We start from the raw sequence: 13,546 nt of genomic DNA, 5'->3' as shown, positions 1-13,546 counted from the left end.
AACACATACACAGACTTATAAAATCCATTGCTGCCATGTGGACATAGTGAGGATTAAAAGAGATACTCTGCAAAACTCCATCATTATAATGACTCAGGTGTGACTGCCTAACAAAGAAGAGGTACCACTTTGTCCCTAAACAAGCCCAAATCTTATTCAATTCTCCTTACAGAGCAGTGTTGATTTTGAAATACACTGTCTGCTCAGATTGCCAGCATTTTAACATTGCAGTTCTGCAGGCAAGCAGCCCACTCCCTCCAGATCAGGGCATGGTGTGCCCAGTTTGTATAGTGTTCCTTCTCATTCATCCTGTGTCACCCCACTCTTCTCTTGTAAAGCGTCTCATGGAAGGTCAAAGCTCCAATCTAAGCCTCTCTAAACAAGCTATAGCAAAATAGGTTTACACAAATCCTTTAAGAATTTAGAAACCTGGGCATCAGCTGAAGCAGACTTAGCCACAAAAACAATTTTAATCACAAGTAAAGAATGGGGAGAGTAGGATTATAACCTCCTGTAACACAAGGAGTGAGAGAAAATGCTTTCAGACGTTATTCAGACGTTGGTTTTAATAAGTCCTGTTGGTTTAGTAAATTGAATGTATTTGGACTAATTTATAAATAATACTCATTTTTTTATTTGCATTTTAAGAATCAGACTTGAGAAGTAGTAGAGATGCAGAAATTATTTCTCCAGTATTTAATGATGTCCACAGGCAATCTGTTCCCTTAATTGCCCTTAGTATTCTCCTAAGAATGTCTGGACTATTTGGAAAAAGTTTGTGGATTAATGTTTGCTGTTATTACAGCCAGGATGCATGAAGCTGAAGCATTCAGAGCTAAATAAAACCCAGAATCCCTTCTGCCTGATCTGAATAAAACTCCCAAGTGCCTTGTCTTGCTCAACAGCTTTATGTATTTGAGCAGATGCCTGATACCTTTATGTTGGGAGCATTCTTTCCACTGATCCCAGCTTCTTTCAGTTTGAGTGTTGTAGCTCTGGGACAAAGACCACAAGAAGCCAAGCAATTAGAGGAATCATAATAGCCTGTTCCCTCGGGCAGCATAAGGACATGAGGACAATGTCATGAATCTGATCCAAGTCTGTACATCTTTTGTATTTTACAAGTCTGTATGCTCAAATCTGATGGGTGTTTGCTTGTTAAATTTACTTGTTTTGTACAAAATGCAAATTGTTTCAATTCTTCTTTCTGTTTTTCCATCCTTTAGAATGGCCATGTCTGTTGCTCAGTGGATCCACAGTGCCTTCAGGAACTGTGACACCAACAACTATCTCTCACAAGCAGTTTCTGGATAAAGAATTTTCCTTCACAGAAATAGACCTTTAGACCAAAAATTGTTCAAAATTAAAACTAAAATTAGGTTGGTTTTGTCTGTCTGAAGTGCAGATATGCGATGAACTCAGTTACCTGAATCAGAGTGAAATTTCTGGGACTCAAGACAAGCTCAGATGTGTAAACCTTTGTATGAGGTTAGGCCCAAATCTTCTGGCTATTTGTCTGTCTGGCATCCTTGTGCAGAATGTTTAGGTTAGTGTAAAGTGACACATTGTAATGCTGTACATAATGATGTCAAGATCTAAAATCAACTAGGAGCTCTTACAGGGTCTTCAGAAGCTTTGAGAGTCCAACGCTTGGCCAGATGCAGCAGATTTACCTAAGCATATTTGGAACTGCACAAATGTGTTTGATTGCTTACTGCAGAACTTAGCAGATGTTTGAGTAAAAGGATGAAGCCTTCAGGAATAATGAACCTAGCAGCTAAGATGTGATATGTACAGTATGTGCGCTGAAAAAAAAAGATAGAAGTTATTGTAAAAAACAAAACAAGAAAAAACCAAAAAAAAAAAAAAAAAAAAAAGAAAACCCGTGATGCACAGGCATGGCTTCTTAATGTTTTCTGATGGGAAAAGTCATCAATATTTCCTTGTTTTACTGCACTTACTATTATTTCTTGATTGACTTTGTTCAGTATAAGCTCGTTATTGTGCAAATTTAAATAAATATTTCTCTTACCTTAAATTTCTGTTTGTGCCATCTTTCCTTTTCAAGGACTTAATTTTAATGTATGCTGTTACTTCTTTGCTAGTATTCCTGGGAATCTGGACAATACAGATGAGGTATTGCCTACATGGCTCCTCTAAGTGTGGGAGCTTATGCCTAGCACAGCCTTATGCCTATCATGTCTTATCTTTGTTAAGATACACATAAGTAATTTGTCATTACAGTGGATTCCATAGCAAATTCCCATTCCTAAAGATCCCCTATGTGTCAGTGGGGTGTTGGAACGCAGAGTCAGTAGAGACCATTTGTGTGTGATTTGGATCTGTTCAGATTTGCAGGGGATCTTCTCCAAATTCCTCCTCTCTCCAGCTGCCAAGGGTTGGTTTGTCTTCCGTAAGCTCTGCAGCTGTTTTTGCTGTTTGTGTGAAGGATCTTAATGCGTGGGGATTACTGCAAAATGCAAACCATTTTGTCACTACGGTTCTGTTGGGACAGTAAATAAAGGAGGCTACGTGACCAAACCTGTGTTATTCTCAAAGAGAAATAAAGAATAAAGCAATGCTTACAAATTGCGGACTGAAAAGGCTGAATTTGTAAAGAATGCATCACAAACAGTGGAGACAAAACAGGAGAGAAGGAAGATACCCAAGATGACAGCATTCTTTAGATGCTGCTTCAGTACTCATATTCTTTTCAAAGTGCCTTGCTGCTCTTCACCATCTCTCTTACAAGTTCAGTAGATTGTCATGAAACCTGGACAGGCAAAACTTCCAATAATATTGCTCCTGTGTGATATGAAGTTTCAAGCGAGGTCCATGTATGTGGTTTTGCAAAACAGAATTATTTCCTGCAAACAGATGCTGCTTCAGTTTCATGTACTGCAGGAGATCAAAGGAAACTCATGCAACCACATGTATCCAGTAGGTATTCCCTAGAACCTGGATGGTTTTGGATTAGGGGATACAAGAGATGCTAGGCCATGAAATGCTAATAGTTTAGACAAGTCCAAGAAATTAAAAATAGGGGGAAAAAATACTCAAATGGATATTTTACATTGAACAAATAAAGTTATGAAGATGTCCAGACCAAATAAAACATTTTCCTCATCTAGTCCATAAATAACAGGTATTCAAAGGTTTTTTTTTTTTCTGTTTTGTCCTATTCCTGGCAAGCTGCAATCACTATTTTTAAAGAAGAGTTAGCTCCCTCCCAAAAAAGGTGCTTTCTCTGCCTTGTTTTCTTGCCTGCCAGTAATTGTCAGGAGGTCAGGTTTTCACCTCAGACTCTGAGGCACATCTCCAGTAGATTTCATGAGCTGGCACATGGCTGTTTCTGAGAGAAGGTTTAGCAGAAGTTGTATACCCTCTGAGAACTGCACTTCAATTTAATTCAAAAATAGGTACAAGTTAGACATAGAAAATGCATGAAGACCAGAGTTTTTTTGAAAAGAATGAACATTTTTCAAGGGCAGAATCCTTGAGCTCTGGCAGTGGCTGTACAAAGCTCTGATGAGAAGTGCTGGAGCTGGTAGATTAGATATCCACAGAACATTGTAAGTAACGTTGTAAGCATCCCTATTTTGGCAGTGAATAGAAAAGTTGCAGGTGAGGCAAGTGTTTCTGTCCTTAATCTGGTTCTGTACATCCTCTGACTTTGGTTTCAGAGTTATGACAAATATGAGAACTCTAAGGAAAATCATCTTCAAAATATTTCCTCAATCCTTTTTCTAATAAATACTGGTGTTTAGTACCAGCTTTTAATCAAAACTGAAATGGTTTATAGATGACAAAAACCCATCCATTTTCTTTATTGCTTGCCATGACCTGAGTGTTGGAGGATCTTTCTACTATTGTGGGTTTGTGAAGCACAGGGCAGTACACTAACAGGCCAAAAAGCCAAAAATTGAGCCATAAGGCAATAGCTAAAACTTGAATCTGATCCTTGGAGAGACACTCAGTGTTGCATGTATGTAAAGAGCAGTCACTACTGAACAAAGCTGGAAGTCTCTACTAAATAAAAGATGAGAATGGGTTCAGTGAATATTGTCTAATTTATCAATGCCTAAGGTTACTAATCAGTTGGGATTTCTTCTAAAGGTCAGCAAACTCCAAGAAGACATATTGGTGACCCTCATTTTCATTCCTTTTCACCCCCTCTTCCCCATCTCCCTCCTGTTCAGCCCAGCCAGTAATTAGTACCTCGTGCTTTTAATTTTCCTTGAAAAGTAAATTTAAATATGATTAAAAATTGATGTCTAATTTCTAAGCCTAAATTATCTGTTAGACAATATAGTCCATAAAAAAAGCCCCAAAACAATTCTGAATGATTCAGGTACATCATGCTGTACAATGGCCTTTTGTTATTGGTGCACTGTTTGCAGTACCAAAATTCAATAACTTCCATAAAGGAATTGTCACCTCTCTGCAGAGTAATTGCCCAAAGTTAATAGACCTACAGATACAATGGCAGAGACGTCTTCAGTTACAATGCTGAATTCAGTGCTATGGTGAAACAGGTTGACAAAATACAGTAGCATTGAAACTGTTGAAAAGGGACCTAACTGTGCACCTGTGAATTTCTGGTACCCACAAATTTACTAGGGGCAATACTAGCCATGGCATTTTTATAGGATGCTTTAGAGGGGGTGTTTCTGCAGGGAGGGCTGTAAAGGTGCCCTCCTTCATTTCCAGCTTAGGATCTTGCCATTAACTCCACTGGCCTGCAGCAGGTTCATCCTGGGTCACCTCAGAGAGGCACAATCTCGTGAGCCACATTTGAGCTGGCTTCAAATGCAGGATGTGTATGCAGCAGGATCTCCCCCTCCACAGATTCTCCAAAGTGAAGCAAATGGCAGTGCTGAGCTCACATGCCCTCTCAACAGGAGGGAACTCCCTTGGTTTTGCAGATAAAAATAGCAGCAGCTTTAAAGTAGGGCTCTGCTAGTTATTTTTTAATAGTGTAACTTACTCACAGGCAAGTGCAGTTTAACTTGTCCCCAAAGCAGTTAATAATTTAAGCTAAAAATCTCTAGCTAGCTTTTGCCAAGTCTAAAAAGAAAATGTTTCAGAGTAGTACAAGTAAGGCTAGAGCAGCTCTGGCATCTCCTGAGTGGTGGCCTGTGCCTCTTCTTCAATGCACCAGTAAAAACCCCACTGCAGTTGTGTCTTCTACCCAAGTCACAGTCATATTCACTAAGTCACAATCCTGGCTATGTCTCCTGTTGCTATTTTAATTTCCAATTAAAAATTAAAAGCTTCTTTTTGATTAAGCATAGTGGCCAAACCTCTGTCCTGGGAGAAAAGACAAAGCGTACTGCTGGATTTTTGAGTAAGGAGGAGCATTTTAGAGAGGGCTTGAAAAGAAAAAGGTGGTGTTAAAAACTGTTTTTCATCTCTCTGTGGCTATTTATCAGCCTTGTGGATGGCCACTAGCATGTCAGTGTATTTCACTTTTTTTCCTTTTGACAGTAAGGTGCTAATGCAGAATGATAAAAATAAAAAACCAACTGTTGAAATCAATTACTCATCTAGGTCTGCGCTAACCAGTATTTTCTTACTGTCAGAATATATATAGTCTGTAAAATACCAAACAGGCATTGTTTACTATAGCAGATTTGCAACCCTATATCCTACTAATCTCTTCATAGATTATTTCTATAACTTCCAAGTTTAACTACTACAAACCATAAAAATCCATTGATTGCATAATTTCTGTTCATAAAATGGCCAGACTCAAATTTTGAGATGAAGCATAGTTATTGTTTTTTCAGTAATCTCATGTTACCATTCAAATATAACTCTCAGTATGTCATTTGTGTATCAACAGTATCACTTGGAATTATAAAATAAAATTATTATTTTAGGACTGAGTCATATATGAAAACCAGAGTAACTAGAATTGCATCACTACAGGTAGAGAGCTTCCATCTAAATAGAGCAACAGAAATGAAGTAGGCTCCAGTGCAATTTCATGGTGGGGAAAGAAATTTCATGGAGAGGAGGAGGGAACAAAACAAAACAAAACAAACCAACAATCCCACTGATGTTAACTTGGTCCTGTCCTCTTTTAGTGACTGCTGCTCTGAACAAATGGGATGTAGCTATGTGCATGGTTACCTTAGCTTTTACAAGAAACTCCTTAGCCGATGCTGCTTTTGAATATTTCATCTGATTGAACCACAGCCTTTTCCTGTTTATTTTCTTAGTGCCTCTGGTAAAAATTTAAAAAATGCCCAAAAAGGGCCAATGCAGGATGGGTGTGGCCCCTTGTGAAGCAGGCACTGTATCACAGCTGGAGCATCCTTCCCAAGGCAGTTGTAGGCACCAGCCAGCCAGGGTGGGGGAGCACCACCCTACCTAAAGGTGTCATCCTGGTGGTTTTATCAGCTGCATGTAGTTGGGTGCTCCATAGGTTGTGACCAGAATGACCCAGGTCAGACTGATTCCTCTTGCAAACTTGCAAGCAAGGCAAAGCCTCCCCTTTTAGCTGCTGCATGTGGATTTTGCAAGTCAGGTGCAAGTCAGCGCAAAGAGATGCAGGGGTGGGATTGGTGCTGTCCCAAAAGCTCCCATAGCTCCCATATCACCCCAACATGTGCAACCCACAGCCCAGATGGGTCAGCCTGGTGACAAATGGATGTCTGTGGTGTTCTGAGGTCCCCAGGACGAGGTGAGAGATGAAAATTTGACTCCATGTTCTCAGAAGGCTGATATTATATTAATTATATTATATTATATTATATTATATTATATTATATTATATTATATTATATTATATTATATTATATTATATTATATTATATTATATTATATTATATTATATTATATTATATTATATTATATTATATTATATTATATTATCATTAAACTATATGCTAAAACTATACTAGAGAAAGAGAAAGGATGCATCAGAAGGCTTGAAAAGAATGATAATGAAAGCTCGTGACTGTCTCCTCAGAGTCCAACACAGCTGATGGTGATTGGTCATTAATTTAAAACAATTCACATGGAACCAATCAAAAATGCACCTGTTGATTAACAATCTCCAGACCACATTCCCAAACAACCAGATAAATATTGTTTTCATTCTTTACTGAGGCCTGTCCGCTTCCCAGGAGAAGAAATCCTGGTGAAGGGATTTTTCAGGAAATATCATAGTGACAGATGTCAAAGTCAGTTAATGAAGAAGGTGTTAAAAATTGGCCTTGTAGACAGTGCTGGTGACAAGCTGAGGGGATAACACTGACATTACTTTAATGATCTTTTTAAAACCAGTCTCTTTTTTAATTTTAAATTTCCATTGGGTAGTTATTACATTTGATGGACCCTGATGCTCCTTTGAAGAACACAGCAGGTGAGGTAGAAATTATTCTTTCCTCTCTTGGTAAGCTTGAGAGGCTGTTTGGCTGCTGTTGTGTTCAAAGGAAAGAGGAATGCAGCCTGCAGAGCCTGTGATCCCCCCACCCCTCAGCAGAAGCACACACTGCACACTGACCTGTGTGAGTAGAGACACTGGCTGCCTGCTCTGGGCAGCCTCCAGCCTCAGCAGCAGGAGCGCTTTCTTTTAACATCCCTGTCACAGTAATGGGAATTATGTGGTGCTCTTCCCACCCCCATCTCCTCTGTGGCCTCCATCAGCACCTGGCAGATCACTTCCAGTGTTGGCCTCTCTCTGCATGGCTTCCATAGCAGGTGGTTTTCTTCTCCCACCTTTTCAAACTTTCTTACATGGAATTTATCACTCCTTGGGCTAGAGATCACTCATGTTGGTTTAGAGGTTTTAGCCGGTGTTAACCATCCCTTTACAGAAACTAAAATATATGGATTCCCACTGTGCATATGTTCCCAATATAATATACAATTAAGGTCATTGAATTTGGATAAATATTGGAGTCAAACTCTTGCCTTAGTCCCAGTTTTCACATTTCAGGTTCATCTGTGTTTTCTATTGCTCTGGAAATTGAACCAAACTGAGCAAGTGGTTGCTGAAATTCTAATTAACTTTGTTTTCTTTTTGAATGAGGATTAAAGCAAACCACGAATACATTTCTCTGTTTTTTTAACAGAAGCAGTTTCCAAAATCTACCACCCAGAAGGGCAGTTTGCACCCTCACAATCACAGGTCTAATTTCTTAATCCTCTTATACTGAAATTTAAAATGCTTCATCAATTCCCAGAAAAGCTATAGATATTCAGACATTTATATGGCCCATTTAAATGATCTTTCTTCTATAGCAAGTTTTTGTCATTTGTGTAGCTTTCAAGTGATTTTTACATGCTTCATGTATTTGAATTGCTTCTTATAGGTAATATCTTTTTGCACATAAAGCTTCTCATCTGTTGAATTTGAATTTTTTTAGCTATTAAAATTTAAGGTTCATATATGAAATATATTCCTGAAATATATACACCTGGTCAGCAAAAGAAAATATTACAGAGAGATGAATTTTGCCCAATACACATAATAATGAAGGCAAAACTGTGTTTGATCCAGTATTTGAAATAGTTTCTGTGTTTTATCGTGTTCTTCGGCTGTGTTCCAGCAGGTTTGCATTGATCTACTTTATAAGTATAAACCTGGATTCTGCACAATCAATCAGTACAAGGTCAACTGCAGCCATTGCCTGACTGGTGTGAATCAAAACTTGAGACAGGTGGACATTTGTGAGAAAATAGAGAAGCAGAGATTTCACTTTCACCAAAATGCTTTTTGTGTTCAAAATTAAATATATGGAATGGTGTCAAGTGAATTAGGTATAAAATTGTTTTACAGATTTTGAGAGTAAGATCAGGGAAAAACCTAGAGGTGAAGTTACAGTGTATTTACTGAGTACTGTACTGGTCTACACCAGAAAATCCTGAGATAGCACTGTCTGAATAGTGCAGATATTTGTCAGTGGTTAAAAAACTTCCTCAGGGTAAAAAAGTGTCTTTGACTGAAAAACTCCTGGTGCTGAGCTTTAGACACCTTGCCCAACTGGTTAAAGGCCCCTGAACATGGTTGGGTGATGGTGAGGAGCAGTTCAGGGATGCTGCTGTCCCCTCCTTTGCTCAGGTGTGCTCCTTACGGTGGGGCTGGGGCGGGCACACGGCAGCATCACTGCTGTGGTCCATGGTCTCTGGGAGGTGGGCACTGCTCCTGGCTGTGCAGCCACATCCTTTCTTCTGGTTTGGGTCAGAAGCACCTGGTTCTGACAGGAGCCTCCTGCCATGGAGACCTGGCAGCAGAAGGGGAGCTGGCACGGATGCTGGTAGCTTGCTGCCTTGAGAGGCAATGACCTCTGCCAAGGAGACACCAGCAGACATCAGGGAGTTGATCCAAGACCCAGAGACATCTGTGGAGATTTTCCCTCATATTAGGACCTGTGTTAAGATCTGAATATTTGGTTTATTAGAGAGATGCCTCTCTAATAAGAGAGGAAGGACCTCCCATCAATGCGCCCCCTGAATTAAGGTACAAACCGACCATATGCTGAAGCCTATAATAAGGATTTTATTTAATAATAAATGTGAGGCAGAGATAGAAAGAAACAGGAAAAAAAAGCAGGTGGTGAAGAGAAAGAGAGTGACACAGAGACAGATTAAGTAGAAAGGTATCACAAGCCATGGATCCACAAGTTGTCCTGTTGGTTCTCTCTGGTTTTCTGGTCTTCTTGGTCGTGGGGGTCCCATGAAAAATGGGGTTCAACGGGTTAATGTATGTTCAGGTGTATGTGGGAGCATCCAGATACCTCCCCCAGAGTGGGTTAGATTTACACTGTCTTTTGAAACGCTGGGGATCACGTGCAGTCCTCTGGTGGAAGACATTCAATCTCTCACAGAGCCAGGCCCTGAAATATTTATTCCCATGCTAAATGAAAGAGTGCTACCAGCCCATTGTCTTTAGTATGGTTGGAGCACTTACATATCATATCTGGCACAGTGCAGATGTTCTCTTCCATCACTTTCTCCACCGGGATGAAGTTCAAAGAAGCTATAAATATATATAAACGTGAAAATTATGACAATGAGAAATAAATTTGACCTATTTTGTTTGACTGAGGCAAAAATAAGTCAAATATATCTTTAATGTATTCTGGTTTCTGAGAGGAAACTTGTGTGGCAATATCAGGAAGATCCTGTCTGTGTCTCTTGAAGTGTCCTGAAAAGCAGGGTCCATTTGATATGGGCAGCTTTCCAAAGAGTGCACAATTAGGGGCAGCAATGCAAAAAATTGCAGACACAAAGAGCAAGAAAGACTTGCAGACATGTGCCTGAAACACAGTCTGGCTGGGAAAAGCATGGGTCCACTTGGTCCACTTGTGTGCCTTGGTATCCCTAGTTACAGATGCAACCTGTTGGTTTATCTTCAGTGGCGTAGCAAGATTACTTTCACAGTGGTTGCCTGATAAATATCTGTTTGCTCATTGACATAGCTGACATTTCCTAGCTCTCTTTAGTTATGCAGCGTCTGTTAATTCACATCCTTTTTACTTGACAGGCCGAAGTTCAAATGGAACAAATTTTTGGTCTTATTTATATGGCTGCATACACTTTCCCTCCTGTATGGTCAGAATAATAACTTCAAACCCAGAAAGAAACCCCAAATCCTGAAACAGCAGAAAGCTCATTTACATTTATTCTGGGGCAAAACTTCTTTTGAACTCTGAATGTAATTTATTCTTCTTAATCACTTTTACCTTTATCTCTACAGTACAGTAGTAGTTCCTCAAATCTATATTGCTTTCCACGAGGCCTATGCTGTAATTATACATATGTACCTCATTAAAGCAGCAAATATTTTTTCAATGTATTTAAAGAAAATAGATATATAAGCTCACTGGATAATGTGTGTTAGAACTGGCAATGTTATTGATATGGGACAATGACATAATACGTCAAACCAAAGCCTGTCTTTAAAGAACTCCATTGATCATGATCTGAATTTGTAAGGTATATATCAGAAAATGTTTAGCCTGAAGAAATGAATAGAAATAGAGAATTTTTTTTCTGAAATGTTTGCTTCAGCACTGTAAATTTTCAGAGAGCAGTGTCTGAAATGGCAGCAATGAATCAGGTGAATGTTTGATTTCAAGGGCTCCTTGGGAAGATCTAGAATTGCTCACCTGAAAAGAACTTGTACGCTGCTGAGCTATGTTGCAGTCACATGTCTCAGTGCTCTTCTGGGATGGAGCAGATTGGAGTGTAAAACCCTTCTCTCTTTCCTTCTTCACTTGCCCGGGAAGTAAGTGCCCAGCCATAACCTCCTGCACATTTTTGGTCCCATTCCCACCTTTTCCTTTTCCCTATGCTTCCTTTTAGTCTGATTTTTAAAAGAAAGCCATCTCTCCTCCCAGCTAAGTGCCATAGCCTAGAACTGAGCTCAGTCTCCTTTTTGCCCAAAACTCTTGCATTCCTGGATGTCCAGTTGCTGCAAGGCATGTGGTGGATGAGAGGACCTTCCATTGGTGTGCTCCCCCAAGCCCTGCATCTGGGACTTTCAAATGCCCTTTAGTGAATGCCTCTGAGGAGACAGCAAGTTGAATACTACAGACCAAGGGCCCAATGTCAAGAGTCTTTCAGCGCTGCCAATGCACAGAGATTTAGAGCAAAATAAATAGCAGAATGGCAGCTGATCATGCACTTGCCATCTTCATTCATGGACTGCTAATTTTTTTTAAAATACTGTCTTACAGAAAAGTCACAATCTTTTAGTAAATAATTTTTAATTTTAAAAAATCTACATGGGATATAATCTTAGTGTCATTTTTCACTTACTGAGTAGCTTTTATTCACTGGACCACACAGTCTTTTGTTAACATCCACAAAACTTCAAAAATGTCATATTAGTCATTGGAGAGCTTTCAGTTTATTCCCAACCTACATTAGAGACAAATGCAGAATTACAGGGAAAGCATTAATAAAAAATTGACACTACAAGGACTGTTGCAAAGTGCATTTCCTAGTATGCATCAAGAGCTAACAATAAAAAAATTCTATTAAATTCATGCTTAATATAGTGTGGTTTGGTTTTTCAAGAAGAACAATGTATTTTACACTAGGCCTAAAATTGTCTCCATAAATAATAAATCATTGAAAGCACTAGCTCAGTGCAAATGAGCAGAATCAGTGGCATCATGGTGTTTTTTTTCTAAGTCTCTCCCATGTTTAGGTGGTGACAGGTAGGTAAGGAACCTGGTCCTCTCTTTCTGATAACTAGTTATTTGCATTTACATGAAAGATTCAAAGCCAGTGAATGAACTGCAGAGAACACGAGCTCACAGGCAGTTCAAGTGACCAAATAGGGAGCCAATTCTGCATCATGATTAAAAAACAAAAGAACTCATTTCCCTTCACTTCTGTGTGAAGGACTTCTCACCTTTCTTTGAGGACCATTAGTGGGACAGAAAAAAACCACAATAATTCATCTGGGGTATTTTTCCTCCTTCCTTTTCCTTTCCCTGCTCTTGTTTTTCTGTGTTCCTGAGGTTTATCTGCTAAGGTTCCTGGCACTGTGTGCACAATGTTTTCACTCATTTGTCTTGCATTGCTTTCAGGTTCTCTGACCACTAAAACCAAGCCATACCTAAACAAACAAGCCACTGAGGAATATCTGGATAAATCAACAGAGCTGTTAAAAGAGACTGTGCATTGCATAGATGAGAAGCCATTTAGAAGAACAATCTCATGTCTTCATAAGCAAAAGTGGCCCATTTTCCATGTAGTGGCATGCTTTTGAGCTTCCCTCTTGCCTTCCAATTATATGCTTGTCAAAGATAGAGCCAGAAGGTCACAACCACTTTACTCTCCCCACTGTACAAATCAGCCTATGAAAACTTCCACTTCTTAGTGTATTTCAATTATTTATGATACCTAGTTTGAACAAATACACTTCCAGGCTTGAATCTGAAAGCTAAAAGGGGGAAAAAATGGCATAGCCACTCATTGCCCTCTGGGCAAGGCCAGACTGGAAAATAGAGAGAAGTTCTCCTAGCATGCCTATGCTGGAACATAAAGCATCTGGCTTTCTTTACATTGTTTGAAGTGATCATTTGAAACTGTACCATCCTGATATACTTCTTAATATTCTATTTGAAACTACAGCTGAGACACATGCAAACACATGCATATCTCCCAAGCAAATAGGGTGGGTTTAACTTGTCAGACTAGATGTGCCTGACAGCTGAGCATCTAGCTCCTTCTGAAGCCTTGATGGGAGCCAGAACAAGCATCTTATCAGTTAATTCTGACCTGATGTATACACTTGCAAGATGCTGTTCCTATTCATCAAAGTAGGGACACAGTGGTTTTGGCCACAGTATTTCAGATAAAAAAATGCAGCAGATCTATTCTGTTCCTGGGAAAGCCCTCAGTCCTCATTGACTTTGGAAGGACCTACTTACAAAGAAAAAACCCAGCTGTACAGTCCAGTGAAGAAGAACTTCATCCCTAATACCTGTCTGCAAACCACTGATGAGTTGAGTAGACATTCCTAGGGTGACATGGGGACAGGAAGTCCCCACATGCCTTCATGGAGCTCAGACCCAAT

The 13,546-nt window shown here is 39.5% G+C and overlaps 1 protein-coding gene across 1 annotated transcript in view; it reads left to right on the top strand.

Moving 5' to 3' along the window:
- The window catches only part of NELL2 (neural EGFL like 2), a 134,833-nt gene extending 133,434 nt beyond the window's left edge, over window positions 1-1,399 (top strand). The window contains exon 20 of the mRNA XM_084205854.1: window positions 1,227-1,399. Coding sequence (XP_084061980.1) covers window positions 1,227-1,277 — 51 coding nt within the window. The 3' untranslated portion in view covers window positions 1,278-1,399. The remainder of the gene's footprint in view (window positions 1-1,226) is intronic.
- The last annotated feature ends 12,147 nt before the right edge of the window (window positions 1,400-13,546 follow it).

The sequence above is a fragment of the Fringilla coelebs genome (genome assembly GCF_963513975.1).
Source record: "Fringilla coelebs genome assembly, chromosome: 5".
NCBI classification, from domain to species: Eukaryota; Metazoa; Chordata; class Aves; order Passeriformes; family Fringillidae; genus Fringilla; species Fringilla coelebs.
The sequence above is the reverse complement of the archived record's forward strand: the minus strand, read 5'-3'. Positions and strand labels throughout refer to the sequence as shown.